The 14,888-nt window shown below is 45.5% G+C and overlaps 1 protein-coding gene across 1 annotated transcript in view; it reads right to left on the reverse strand.

Moving 5' to 3' along the window:
* Nucleotides 1-11,208, reverse strand: part of LOC105904646 (serine/threonine-protein kinase 10-like) — a 26,581-nt gene extending 15,373 nt beyond the window's left edge. Inside the window, exons 1-9 of the mRNA XM_031577383.2 lie at nt 10,782-11,208; nt 8,750-8,914; nt 7,200-7,248; nt 6,383-6,532; nt 5,862-5,934; nt 5,341-5,535; nt 1,901-2,075; nt 62-1,663; nt 1-31 (exon numbers count right to left, since the gene is read on the reverse strand). The exon at nt 1-31 is cut by the window's left edge and continues 746 nt beyond it. Coding sequence (XP_031433243.1) covers nt 1-31; nt 62-1,663; nt 1,901-2,075; nt 5,341-5,535; nt 5,862-5,934; nt 6,383-6,532; nt 7,200-7,248; nt 8,750-8,914; nt 10,782-10,931 — 2,590 coding nt within the window. The 5' untranslated portion in view covers nt 10,932-11,208. The remainder of the gene's footprint in view (nt 32-61; nt 1,664-1,900; nt 2,076-5,340; nt 5,536-5,861; nt 5,935-6,382; nt 6,533-7,199; nt 7,249-8,749; nt 8,915-10,781) is intronic.
* Nucleotides 11,209-14,888: the final 3,680 nt, after the last annotated feature.

A 14,888-nucleotide genomic window follows, 5' to 3' on the forward strand; every position in this document is an offset into this window, starting at 1 on the left:
GCGCTGATATGGGCGTCCCAGCGTCTGTCGTGTCCTCTATGGGCGTCCCAGCGACTGTCATGTCCTCTGGCGGTGATATGGGTTCACCAACACTAGCTGAGGGCTCCTCAGGCTCAGTGACCTTGGACTCAGTGACCTTGGGCTCAATGACCTTGGGCTCAATGACCTTGGGCTCAATGGAAGTTTCTGGATTCTCACCCACATCCTCCCCAGACTCTCCCTCCTCCTCCACTCTCTCACCTGCGGCATCTTCACCCTCCGCCTGACCATGTCTCTCACCCTCCACTCTCACCTCACTTCCTGTTGGAGGTCCACCTGTCTGTCCTTCCTCTTCACCCAGCTTCTGTCCTTCCTCTTCACCCAGCTTCTCCTCATCTTCCTCTTCACCCAGCTTCTCCTCATCTTCAGTAGCGTTTGGCGTGAGGTCAACTAGCATGGGACGCTTGTTTATGGCTTTGGTGTCGGGGCTACAGCAGTCCAATCTCAGGGTGGAGGCTAGGTCTAAGTAGTCCCTCACAGTTGGTCTTACGCGAGTGTGTGTTGGAACCGAACGGGGTTTGTCCAGGGCGAGAGCCAGAACCAGGCGACTGTGTACACACTCTGTCGGAGCTGTGGTCACAGAGGAATCGCTGCTGCTGCTGATTGGCTGTGATGTCAGTGTGGGTGTTCCAGAGTGGTCCTGCACAGATAACCGGGGTTGCATCACTTCCTGAGTGTCTATGGCGTGGACACCACCATTGTCTAAGGTTTTTATCGTCGTAACAGGAATGGGCGCGTCTGTGTCCACAGTGACTAGTGTTTCGGCTTCACACCTCTGTGTGTCGGATGAAGGTGGATGCGTGTCGGATGCAAGAGGATCCATGTCAGATGCAAGAGGATCCGTGTCTGATGCAGCAGGATGCATGGCTGATGGAAGAGGATGCGTGTCTGATGGAAGAGGCTGTGTGTCTGATGCAGGAGGATCCGTGTCGGATGGAAGAGGATGCGTGACGGATGGAAGAGGCTGATCTGCCTCTTCTTCAGCGGTTGCACCACTCCGCACCTCCTCCAAACTCACCGCGGCAGCCATTTTCTCTGACGTGTCACCAGAAACTGTGACCATGCCCTCTTTGCCCTCCAAGTTGCCGTCCGCTGGCATCATTCTAAAAGCGAACGCCTCCTCGACGGGTTTGGTCGCTGCCAGCGCGACCGGTTCTGAGGAGGTATCCTCCAGGTTGGTTTTGGGGGGGCGCTGTTTCCCCCCCCCGGTAGAGAGGGGATTCTCGCTCCAGAACCCTGACTTGCGTCGGGACAGGAAGGAGAGAAGGTTCCCTGGCACTGACAGACGTCTCGCCCGCTTCTGGGACTTCTCCACCGCCAATGAACTCTTCCTGGATGTGCCAACCGTGCCAACGTCCTGAACTGAATTCTGTGCGGCGGACGGTTCCACTCGAGGTGATTCCAAGGTTGGAGATTCTACAGTGGAAGATTGGAGAGCAGAAGGAGGTTCCACAGCTGGTGACTCCTGGGCTGGAGGCTCAGAGGCCGAGGGCGTGTTGGGTGTTGGGATGTCTTGAGGGGTTCCCTTGACCACCACTATGTCCTCAGTCTTGTCTCCTGAGAGAGACGGTCTCTTGTCCTGGTCAGTGCTTCCCTCTACGGCACGATGGATATCCAGCAGAGACTAAATGCCGAGAGAATAATAATAATAATATTAAAAGTCATAATCATACACATATACACCAAATATTACACTGACATATTTTAACAAAAGTCCTTCAGGATCTTGCAGCGTGAAGACATATTCAGTTTTCATTGAGTAATTAGTCTTTGCTGAAGGATGTACCCAAACCAAGGCTACAGAGAACGTAATGTTATGAACTGTGAGAGGCTCTCCTAGATGAGGTAGAAGGAAGCGCACCTCGGCCTCGATCTCCTCTGTGACCTCCGCCTTGGCTTCTGCGATGAGATCCTTGAGGGCGCGCCCCTCTCGGCCGGCGCAGGGGAAGGGGTGTGATTGCAGCTGAGGGGCGCCCCAGCGAGACTCGGGGTTCTTCTGCAGTGCCCGGCGCAGGAAGTCCTGGAAGTGGGACGACCTGGAAGTAAAAGGGGCAGAATTCAGGTTAGGTATTTTAACATAACTTCTTTCTCTCTTGAGAAACAGTGGAGATTTCTGTCTCACAGGGAGTGTGTGTGTGTGTGTGTGTGTGTGTGTGTGTGTGTGTGTGTGTGTGTGTGTGTGTGTCTGCTAGACCATCAATGCTACTGGGGAACTAAATGTGTTACACTCGTGTGTCTTCTCTCCAGGAGTTGAGATACTGGCAGAGTTGAGATACTGGCAGAGACTGGCAGAGTTGAGATACCGGTAGAGTGGGCAGAGACTGGCAGAGACTGGCAGAGTTGAGATACTGGCAGAGACGGGCAGAGTTGAGATACTGGCAGAGAGGGCAGAGTTGAGATACTGGCAGAGACGGGCAGAGTTGAGATACGGGCAGAGAGGGCAGAGACTGGCAGAGTGGGCAGAGTTGAGAGACTGGTAGAGTTGAGATACTGGCAGAGTTGAGATACTGGACGAAAGTGAAAACATCAACAGCCAAAAGGAAATTCACAAGAAGGGAAGATTTGTTATTGAGGGTGATGATGAAGACTAGAAACTATAGTTTGAATCACTTGTGTTGTTACTTTACTGTAAATTAAAGCCATTAGCTGAGCCGTGTTGTCTGTTTTCTATTGATCATTGTCACTTGAAGTTAGCAAGTAATTGGTTGCTACGCAACACCTGGAACACATTGTGTCGTGAGAAGATTTGAGAGCTGAACAAAACGGCATGTTTTCTATTTACAATTACCATTTATTTTCATTTACATAATGAAAGGAGCGAAAAATGCCATATAATAAACAACTTATTTTTATATTTCCCGGCATGACCTCACTCTCAGTTAGTAAGTAGTTAATATAATTGGACAGATGATGAGCCAAGTACATCAACTGTAGACAAAGACAAAGAGCCAGAGCCAGACCCAGATGAGAACAGAACAGACTTGGAAAACAGGGAAAGGAGAGACGACACAGAAAGTCAGGACTGGATGCCAACAAGGGAGGATATTGAGATGGAGAGTGAGGCAGAATCCATAAATACAGATTTTAGTACAATCAGGCCTTTATAAAATGTTCACATTCAGTCGGGCCTTGCAGTCCTATTGTGAAGTTCCCAAAAATAGCAGAAGGGCGCTCTTTTCAAGCCCACTTGTATGATGATGACCCCTGGCTGGAATGTTCTCCACAGAATGATGCCACGCTCAAATGAATTGCTGTATTTGAGATTTTATTTTTCAAGGTTGTGTGCTTTCCTGTTCTAATAGGGTTGTGATGGAACTGCAAAATAGCTATTCTACTGTTGTTCTGTATCATTTGTATCTTTAACATAGATTGATGTTTCCTGTTTGATTGGCTGTTGCATGGTGGTTATTGTGTGAGCATATAAATGCTCATATAGGGGACTGATGGAACTGGAAATATTGCTATTCTGTTATTGTAAGACATTAACTCCTTATGTTGTATCTGCAACTCATTTTGGATGTGTACTCTGTCTGTTTCACTGAGACCTGAACAAGTGGCTTGTGAACCCTTCCCCCCCCCAGATAGGCTCCTTCCTGCTAAGACCCTTTGTGCCAAGGGTATCACCCCCTCCCCCCCATAGGTGAACCCCTCACCCCACTGTCTCCCCCTTCCTCTCACCTAAAGGGTGTGGTCATCCCCTCTCCTATTGTATTCTACCTGACTGAAATGTATAAATGCCTACACCTTCTGCTATCAGGTAGGCCTTGCTCTGAGCACCAAGCTGAGAGGGGGTCTCCACGGCGAAAATAAACTTCTGCAACAGAATGGCAATATTTCCAGTTCCATCAGTTGTTTCCGGATTGATGCTGACTTTGCTGTAGTGTAATGGCGTGGGCACCCGTGGTGTGGGCAACCGTGGACACCTTCGAGAGGAAGGGGGATCTGGGCAGCAGACTGAACACCTACTCTTGACTTGAGAGTGTGTGTGATGAGTGTGTGTGTGATGAGAGTGTGTGATGAGTGTGTGTGTGATGAGAGTGTGTGTGATGAGTGTGTGTGTGATGAGTGTGTGTGATGAGATAGGGACTCTGCCGTTTATCATAACTTAGGCACTCTGACGTTTATCATAACTTAGGCACTCTGACGTTTACTGTCATGAGTGTGTGTGATGAGAGAGTGTGTGATGAAAGTGTGTGTGATGAGATAGGCACTCTGACGTTTACTGTCATAAGTGTGTGTGATGAGAGTGTGTGTGATGAGTGTGTGTGTGATGAGAGTGTGTGTGATGAGTGTGTGTGTGATGAGATAGGCACTCTGCCGTTTATCATAACTGAGGCACTCTGCCGTTTACTGTCATAAGTGTGTGTGATGAGTGTGTGTGTGATGAGTGTGTTTGGGATGAGTGTGTGTGTGATGAGTGTGTTTGGGATGAGTGTGTGTGTGATGAGTGTGTTTGGGATGAGTGTGTGTGTGTGTGTGTGTGTGTGTGATGAGAGTGTGTGTGATGAGATAGGGACTCTGACGTTTACTGTATGTAGCTCTACTTTGAAATTGCAACTAATACATTCTTGACAGATCCTGATCCAACAACATCTTTGAAGTCAAGTCTTTAACATTCAAAGATATTTTACGTTCGTTTTCAGTTCAGGTTAGGTCAGTTAAGAAACACAACGCAATACAAATGAACTCCGGGGACAAAACATCAGATTTCACCACCAAAGTCTAGCAGTATATCCACACGAATGACAGGTGTTTGGTGCAGTAAAACAAACAATATTAGAAGAGCTGAATATGAAAAAGGGGTTTGGAATTAGGTAAAAGTAGGGGAGGGCATTCATACGTTCTCAGGGTGCGGAGACAGGCATAGATATAAAAACAGAGATTGACTGCTTGGATATTCATTGATTGATATGTCATTTAATTGACTGGCCAAACAACTAATTGATGAATTGAGTAATTGATTAATTAATTGATTTGTTGATTGATTTGATTGATTTGATTGATTTGATTGATTTGATTGATTTGATTTAATTGATTGATTGGTTGATTGATTGATTGAGTGATTGATTGATCGATTGATTGGTTAGTTGATTTATTCATTAATTAATTGGCTGATTAATTGATTGGCTAATTGGCTGCTTGGTTGATTGATTGATGTATTGATTGGTTGATTGAGTGATTGATTGATTGGTTGGTTGGTTGGTTGGCCGTTGGTCTGTTGATTGATTAATTGGTTGATTGGTTGATTGGTTGATTGGTTGATTGATTAATGTATTGATTGATTGAAGGCCCAGCACTCACCAGAGGCGTGGGTTGCTGAGGGTGGGCGGCGATGACTTGGTGATCTTCAGCAGGACTCTCATGGGGTTGAGGGAGTGGTGGGGGGGCACCATCTCGGCCGCCTCGATCAGCGTGATGCCCAGGGACCAGATGTCAGCCTTGGTGGTGTAGGGGTTCTCCTTCGACGTCTCGCAGTGGATCACCTCCGGGGCCATCCTAGGAAACGCAGGGGGGAGCCAAAATAAAACAAACCACTTGTCTCTCTAACTGGTGAAATGAACTTGGTGAAATAGAACTCGTATCCTTTCCTTTTTTGCTATTTGAGTGCTAGTTTCTTCACATGGGTGTGTTTGTTCTAAAACAACACTCTCAGACAACAAACAGTGGAGGCTTCACAAGTGATATCCACTGTTTTAAGTCTGCTAAAATGACTTAAAACAGTGGCTTTCACTTGTGAAGCCTCCAATGATTGTTATTTGGTCACTCTACCCATTAGTAGCATATTGTGTGTTTGTTTGTCAACATAAAACTCTGATACCAACCAGTAAGGTGTGCCGATGAAGGTGGCGCGCCTCTGGAGAGAATAGTCATTCTTCGCGGACACGCCGAAATCAGCTGGGCGAAACAAAAGCAAAGAGCACCGTGAACATCGTGTCATCAGGCAGGTCATAGTCATGTTCTTTTTAGCGTTCACAATTGAATGTGTACTGTTTACTGTTTACTGTTTACTGTTTAATGTTTACTGTGTACTGTTTACTGTGTACTGTGTACTGTTTATTGTGTACTGTTTAAAGTGTACTGTGTGTTGGTGTGTGGGGTGAGGGGGTGGGGTTGGGGTGGGGGGGGGGGTGTTGGTGTGTGGGGGGAGTGTGTGTGCACCCTACTAGAGGTACTACTACTCTACGCTACTATTAGATCTCTGTGTAGTGTGTGTGTGATGAGAGTGTGTGTGATGAGAGTGTGTGCGATGAGTGTGTGTGTGATACGAGTGTGTGTGATGAGAGTGTGTGTGTGATGAGAGTGTGTGTGTGTGTGTGTGTGTGTGTGTGTGTGTGTGTGTTACCCAGTTTGACTTGTCCTTCCATAGTCATCAGGATGTTGCCGGCCTTGAGGTCCCGGTGGATGATGTGGTGCTGGTGCAGGTACGAGAGAGCCTGCAGGGACTGGCAACACACCTCGCCGATCTGCTGCTCATTCAGACCCCTCTCCAGCTCTGCAGAAACACACACACACACACACACAGACACACACACACACGCATACATGTAGACACATACACACACGCACACACACACACACACGCATACATGTAGACACATTCACACACGCAAACACATAGACACACACACACACACATACACACACACACACGCGTACATGTAGACACATACACAAACACACACACACATACACACGCATGTGCACACACACACACACGCATACACATAGACACATGCACACCCACACAAATACACACACTCACGTACACGTAGACACATACACACACACACACAATCACAGATAAACACACAGATGCACAAACATACATTACATGCATAGGGACACACACGTTTGATTTGTGGGGGCAGCAATCAGGGTGATCATACTATCAGGAGAATCAGGGTGAAATACTATCAGGAGAATCAGGGTGAAATCAGGGTGATCATACTATCAGGAGAATCAGGGTGATCATACTATCAGGAGAATCAGGGTGATCTTACTATCAGGAGAATCAGAATCAGGGTGATTATACTATCAGGAGAATCAGGGTAAAATCAGGGTGACAATACTATCAGGAGAATCAATCAGGGTGATCATACTATCAGGAGACTGAATCAGGGTGAATATACTATCAGGAGAATGAGACCCGATCGACTCACCCAGCATGATGTCATCTAAAGCTCCCCCTGGACAGAACTCAATAAGGATCTACGGCGGGGAACAGAGATAATAATCAATCAAGTAATCGACCAATCACATTGAACGTACTATATCAACCTTTCTGTAGACATGGAATCTAAAGCACAAGCTTGGTTGACTAAATAATCTCATAAAAAATAAACATATGCAGTGTGTGAAAAGGTGAAGTCCCTCCCCCTTCTCACTTTGTTCCCCTGCACCTGTGGACGGGTCCAATTGGGACTGATTGGGCTAAATTAGCCCCTGGTGCTGCCACTCTTAAAAGGCGCACTAATTGTGGTTCGAGAGACAGACTGAACAGGCTGCAAGAAGCTGAGACAAGGTCCTAGACGAAACCTGTGCGACACAGTTGGACCTTGTCTGTTTTAATAGCTTTAGTTTTGTTCAGGGTATGTTTCTTTGTTTTGGGGTTGGGATTACCCTGGTGTATGTGCTTATGATTTTGGGGTTCAAGTCCCTTGGTTTGGGTGGGGTTTGAGTTGTAAATAAATATAAAGCTGTATTTTTATGAGAGCCACTGTCTCCTGCGCTGTGTGTTCTCCTGTCTACCAGCAACCACGATCCAGAAGCCTACATCCCACATCGTGAGATGGCCGGCTTGAGCGGTCTTTCACACAGTGGGAGAACAAAAGTGAAATAAATACTAGTAGTAATCAGAGGTACTGATTGGTGATGTCACACCAATTACCACTCGTTAATGTCACTCGTTAGCGCTGAACTCAGACATGTTATGTTAATGCCACTCGTTAGCGCTGAATTCAGACATGTTATGATAATGTAACTCGTTAGCGCTGAATTCAGACATGTTATGTTAATGCCACTCGTTAGCGCTGAATTCAGACATGTTATGATAATGTAACTCGTTAGCGCTGAATTCAGACATGTTATGTTAATGCCACTCGTTAGCGCTGAATTCAGACATGTTATGATAATGTCACTCGTTAGCGCTGCATTCAGACATGTTATGTTAATGTCACTCATTAGCGCTGAACTCATGTTATGTTATAGCAGCAATAAATAGCTTTTGGTTTGTAGCTCCCCCTAGCGGCGAAACCTGTTGAAATTTGCTTTCCTCGTTTATGACAAACTAGCGAGTCAACAACTTTGCTAACACAGTCAAGAAAAGATGGCTAGCTCTGAATCGAACTTGTATCCGAATGTGTCTTTCAGCTCTCGCCAACGAGTAAAAGCTGTTCCGATAGTGACTGTCACTACCCGATCCTAGTCGCGCATACTCAGACACAAAGGACCGGGCGGCTCCAGAAATCTTACATACCGCAGTATTTTCCCTACAGACCCCCGATGGCAATGGCGGAGAGGCCATTCTACATATTAAAAGTAATTGTAGCGGCACAATTTTTTTTCAAGCTGTTATTTTAAGGTAAAAAAGTTACATATTGTTACTTTAATGTTGACATGTGCCACTGCAGAGACTGGCCATCTTATGTTGATGTTGACATGTTGTTATGTTGATGTTGACATGTTGTTATGTTGATGTTGACATGCTCACCCAGAGCCAGCCGTCGAAGAAAAAGGCCTCCAGCAGTGAGATGATGTTGCCGTGGCGACACTGTGCCAGAATGTCGATCTCGGTGATGTAGTCCTCCAGCTGTTCCTCGTTGCGCACCTCGATGACCTTGGTGGCGGCCAGGGCCCCGGTTGACCTGTTGTGGGCCTTCACCATAGACACGAGGGAAGAAAAACATCAGCTTTATTGGTGCTTGCTTTATTTGTTTTAGGATTTTCATGGACTTCTCATTTTAAATGAATAAAAAGATTGAAGATAAAAAAATACATCTTTTCAAATGATGACCTAGACCAGGGCTCTTCAATTAGTTTGGGGGGGGGTATGCAGCTGGAGATTAAATGTCTGAAGGGGTACGGGACTGTAAAAAGTTTGGGAACCACTGCTGTAAAAAGATTGATTATAAAATACATCTTTTCAAATGATGACCTAGACCAGGGCTCTTCAATTAGTTTGGAGCTGGGGCCAGTTCTTGAAACTGAGGCAAAGTCAGGGGCCGAAAGGATATGAGTAATCACGGTTAACAAATAAAGAAATTACAACAACATACTGAAGGAGTCAATATATTCTATTTTGTAAGTGCTTAACAACATATGCCCAAGAGGCGGCATAGGCCCAAGGATTCAAAAATCAAACCGGGTGAGCAATAACCAAGCCATGTTAACTGACAATTGGAGAAATGCAATTAACTAACAAAAACATGCACTTCATTGTACATACATACTGAGCACACTCCGGGGGCCAGTCCAAAGCAGCTTGCGGGCCGGGTCCGGCCCGTGGGCCGCCTATTGAAGAGCCCATGACCTAGACTCTCGACTGTTCAGATGTACTTGGATGAACAGAGCGGTGGTGACAAAAGGGGACGGACAGACAGATATGAGTTCAAACAGGAAGCCATGTTTCTCTGCACGCTGAGTTTGGCAGGAAATCCAAAACCAAACCGCAGCCTCAGTCAGTATCTCAGTAACCACGGCAACACGTCACTTCAAAAGATTTTGAAAAAAAGCAAACAGCCAATCCACCCTTAAAGGGTTGGACCCGTGATATGGACTTGAGCTTTAACTAAGTGCTTTTTACTCATGTTCATATTAACTATTTACTAACATTTTTTTCAATGTATCTTTACACTATCAGTCACAATCAGTCTCATTCACTTCACTCAGTCAAGTTTTTTTTTCCAGATCTTAAGAGTTATACCAAAAATCAATAGGAAAAATCAAGTGGAACTTCAAAATGAATTTGAGAATGGAAAAATCTCCGATTAAGTCCATATGGGGCATGTTCCTGTATGCCGTGTAGAACATAACTCTCTTCCAAAGGGGACAATGATTACATGAACCGGGGTTCTGTTGTAAACAGACTAAGTTGATTTCTTGTTGGAGGACAAAACTGGGGCAAGACTGTCTCAACAATTCTAACAAGAATTGCATGGGCGGTTTGAGACTTGCTTCAGAGAGAAATGGAGAAGGTTTTAAATCACGCTAAGATAACAGACTCGGACACACTGGTCCGTGTTTAACCCGTGGCTGATCTGGATCTAGACGTTGGGCTTTTTAGACAACACCAAATGTGAGGTCAGTGCATTTGTGTTCAGTCCAGTTTGGTTCATATTGCATACTTCCACAGGATAGCCTGGTTCATATTGCAGTTCTATTTAAGATAGCAGAACCTCTTCCACAGTATAGCCTGGGTCTGGGTCTGGGTCTGGGTCTGGGTCTGGGTCTGGGTCTGTGACTGTGACTGCATGTGGCTGGTGACTCCTGATAATGTGGATAGGTCAAAGGTCAAGGTAATTATTGTGTTTGAGTGTGTGTGTGTGTGTGTGTGTGTGTGTGTGTCTGTATGTGTGTGTGTGTTTGAGTGTCTGTGTGTGTGTGTGTGTGTGTGTGTGTGTGTGTGTGTGTCTGTATGTGTGTGTGTGTGCGTGCGTGTGTGTGTGTGTCTGTGTGTGTGTGTGTGTGTCTGATGTGTGTGTGCGTGTGTGTGTGTGTATGATGGTGCCCCTCCCTCCTCCTACCTTGTACACCTTCCCGAAGGCTCCGTCTCCCAGCTCCCCGAGGGTCTCCCAGGCCTCGCTGGGGTCCGTGTCCCTCTGCAGGTTCTCATACTGCTTCACGCGCTTCTTCTCTGCTCCCAGGCGGAAGATACGCATCAAGAGGGTGGCCATCGCGTCCTCCTCTTCCTCCTCCTCTTGTTCCTCTTCTCTCTCTCGCTCTCTCTCTCTCTTTCGCGCTCCTTTATCCCCCTCTCCTTGTGTGTGTCCCCTTGACTACCCCAGACCGAGCAGCATTCAGTGCGTCTTTCCCCCTCAGTTAGGCAGTGAGCCTCGCCTGGGCTCCTTGCTGAAAACTACTGTCGTCTTTTTAGAAACAAAAGGACTCCGGCGGAGAGAAAAACAAACAGTTGACATTCTGCACCACTCCTCTGCACACACACACCTCTGAGTGAGCCCCGGAAACTGCACAGCAAAACCACATCCGCAAAGACAGAGGGGGGGTTGAGAGAGGCTGAAGAGGGGTGAAGAGTTGGAGGTTTTGAGTGTTGTGTTTTGATCATCTGTGTGTTGAGGGACTTTTGTTTTTACGCTGGGGGGGAAACAAACAACACCTTAAGAAGGAGATGCCAATTCATTGATGGAGTGTTTATTGATTATCCACATCCTCTCTCAACTGGTGCTGGTTTCAGCACAGCAAACAAACTCATGTACCAACCATGTACTAACGTCCGTAACATAGCCACTGGCAACATGGACGTATTTACTGCCTGACTGTAGGCCACTGATTTCAGGAGACTGTACAGCAATGTCCCCCAACACCACAGCCTCTTCCCAGGCCTGGACCCCCAGGGCGCCTCAGCACGCACTGCACCCCTAAACTACAGTCTCTCATGTACCTTTCGTGGTTTTGTTCCTCATAGGATATGTTATTCAGGAGATTCCACTGGACGGAAACAGTAATTTAAAAAAGCTGTCTTGAAAAAAAGCTTGGCTGAGGTGAAGTCGAAATAAGAAGCCTTTAGTAACCGTTGGTTTAGTAGAGCCAGGAAAAGAATGACGTGACACATTTCTTCGACACTGTTGACCTGCGTGTGTGTGAAGGTGTCCCTCTGCTGATAGCACTGAAGCACTGCACGACTCCATTTTATGAGCGCTTCCGCGAGTCTCAGAGACGAGGCTCCAGGGCTGCAGGTTTCCGTAGAATCCACTTGTACAACCGACCGCTGCATTTCACATTTATTTCCACTTGGTGGCACTAGAGACGGAAAAAACACAAAACTCTTCGTTTTGGGCGCTGTATTATTATGCAATGTCTTTGAGAGGCCAATACACGTTTCTTATCTGTAGACCATGTCATAGGTCTCGTTTTTAGATGTGAATGTGTTATCAAAACTAATCTACGGTAAGCATAGGCTATGGCTTTCTGTATCGTTTTGAGATATGAATGTGTTTTCAAAACTAATCTACGGTAAGTATAGGCTATGGCTTTCTGTATCGTTTTGAGATATGAATGTGTTTTCAAAACTAATCTACGGTAAGCATAGGCTACGACTTTCTGTATCGTTTTCAGATATGAATGGGTTTTCAAAACGAATCTACGATACGCATAGCCTATGACTTTCTGTGTCAAGATGCATTTAATTAGACAGAAATTAGTGTCACAAACTCCTGACATATGCGTTATCGGGGTTAACAGGCCTCGGCCCACTAGCAAATGTTGGTATGCTCTACATTTTCCCTAGTCCCTACTTCAACATGACGTCTTTAAATGTTTGCCTCTCTGTTAATTCCGATTCCATTCCACCATGCTTGGCTGTGTGCCTTCTCTCTTTGAAAGGGGAACTTGAACTTCCTTGTCCTGCAGACTGTATGGCGTAATTGTTAACGTCATTGTAATAGGGTCTGTAACTCATAGACATACAGTATATATATTTATATAGTGCTGAAGCAGTCAATGGGGCGTCTATGTATATATGTCAATGATGTAACTCTTCAACAGCGGTCCATAGTATCCTCACTGTGAGTGGGGGCAACATGGATCCTCTCCAAGCAAGTTTGTAACAGTTCCAGTTGATTTGTCACTTCATATGTATACCCCAGTGAAACAGGGAGTCATGGAGTATTGCTTGAAAGCTCCTAAACACTGATCAACTTTAAAAAGTAAAGTATAAAGGGAAAGATAATAAGATAAATGATAACATAAAAGATAACTGGATAAACATTTTGTTTACACGATTTTTTCTAGGGGTGCCAATAACTGTGGCACACGTGGTTTTGTCAATGTGATTTTGTTCCTCAGAAGAAATGTACTTAGATTTAAGCACATTTCATGATTTAAGTTGGTTAATTACTTATAACCCTTTTGATTTAAACACATTTCATGATTTAAGTTGGTTAATTACTTATAACCCTTTAGATTTAAGCACATTTCATGATTTAAGTTGGTTAATTACTTATAACCCTTTAGATTTAAGCACATTTCATGATTTAAGTTGGTTAATTACCAATAACCCTTTTGATTTAAAGCACATTTCATGATTTAAGTTGGTTAATTACTTATAACCCTTTAGATTTAAGCACATTTCATGATTTAAGTTGGTTAATTACTTATAACCCTTTAGATTTAAGCACATTTCATGATTTAAGTTGGTTAATTACTTATAACCCTTTTGATGCCCTTTTCCCAGGGTTGCCCGTCATGTAAGGGTCAGCAGGGGCTCCTGGCCTATTCCCATATAGGGTCGCCCGTAGACTGAATACTCAATACATCAATTATATAATCAATATAATCATTGACATACACCGATAAACATAGTAGCCTATTCTATCACACCCCCCCCCCCCCAAAAAAGACACCCGTTATGTCATTTATATCATTTGTGAAATATTATAGGTATTGTACTCCTTGACTGAAGTCACACACTCTGCGAGTAAGAAAACACACACACACAGACACACACAGTTTGTTTTCACCGTTTAATGCAGTCATTGTACTTTCGGCCCAAGTCTCTTTCTGTAGTCCTCAATCAGCCATCAGAGGAACACGGAGGCTTTGAGTGTAAACAGCTTGACGTAGATCTGGGACATGATTTACTGCGCACACGGGGACAGATCGGGGCTCACCTACATCTCAGCAGTTCTCCCTTGGTTTGGTTTCACTTCACGAGGCCTGAGTAACCCCATGAGTGACAAGGCTCAGGACCAATGACTGGTCATCCTGTACAGGTCTTGAGATGCATGTGACATTGGTTCATTCTCTCCCAGCTTAGTGTCTTAGCCCACTTTGGGACAGACCAGAACTACTGAGAGAGAGATGACTGAACACTAGTTTCTATCAGCCCTCACCAACACGACCAGCTCAAAGGCCCCCGGCCTGCTAACCCATGAAGACATTTCAACACCCTGCTAACGCAACAACCCCATGAGCTGCACGAGCAGATCTCCTAGTCTGCTCCGAGACCAGCACAGTGGTAGGAGGAGTGACCTTTGACCTTTAGCTCTGCCTGTCTTATCGGACACAAACGGCGGTTTCGCTGACGACACAGAAAGCTGTCAGAACAGTCGCTTTTGAGAAAACCAGACCACCTTTTACGGATCAAGATCTCCCATCCTGTTCTTCTGTTTACCCCCAAAATTAGAAAATAAAATAAATTAAAATAATCAGGTCATTCAATCAGATCCGAACTGTCAGAGAAAACTGATAGCAAGAAGGGTTTCTGTTGAAGGTACTGGACCTCCGTCTCATTAAACACGGACAAAGACTTGACCACAGCTCCACTGCGCCTTAACGGGTTCTGATTGGCCCGTTACACTGACTCTTTGTGAACTGCATGATGATGATGATGATGATGAGGACGAAGATGGTCCATGCACCATAAAACATGGCACCCAGTCTAGGTAAGAGTTGCACAGAATAAGCCCCTTCTATTGTCCTGCTCTTTTTGCCTAACTGCCTCAGTAAACAAAAGAAAACAAATCAAATAAATACAGCCACAAGCGGCGATCGTCGGGGCCCAAGCAGACGGTGCGAGGGGCCTCGAGGGACAGAAGGCTGCATGATCTGAACGCTTCAACAAGTGAACGAGGATCGTCTGTATTTTGGAAATAGTACTTAAGGATTTCGTTTGC

The sequence above is a fragment of the Clupea harengus genome, chromosome 12, assembly GCF_900700415.2.
Source record: "Clupea harengus chromosome 12, Ch_v2.0.2, whole genome shotgun sequence".
Taxonomy (NCBI): Eukaryota; Metazoa; Chordata; class Actinopteri; order Clupeiformes; family Clupeidae; genus Clupea; species Clupea harengus.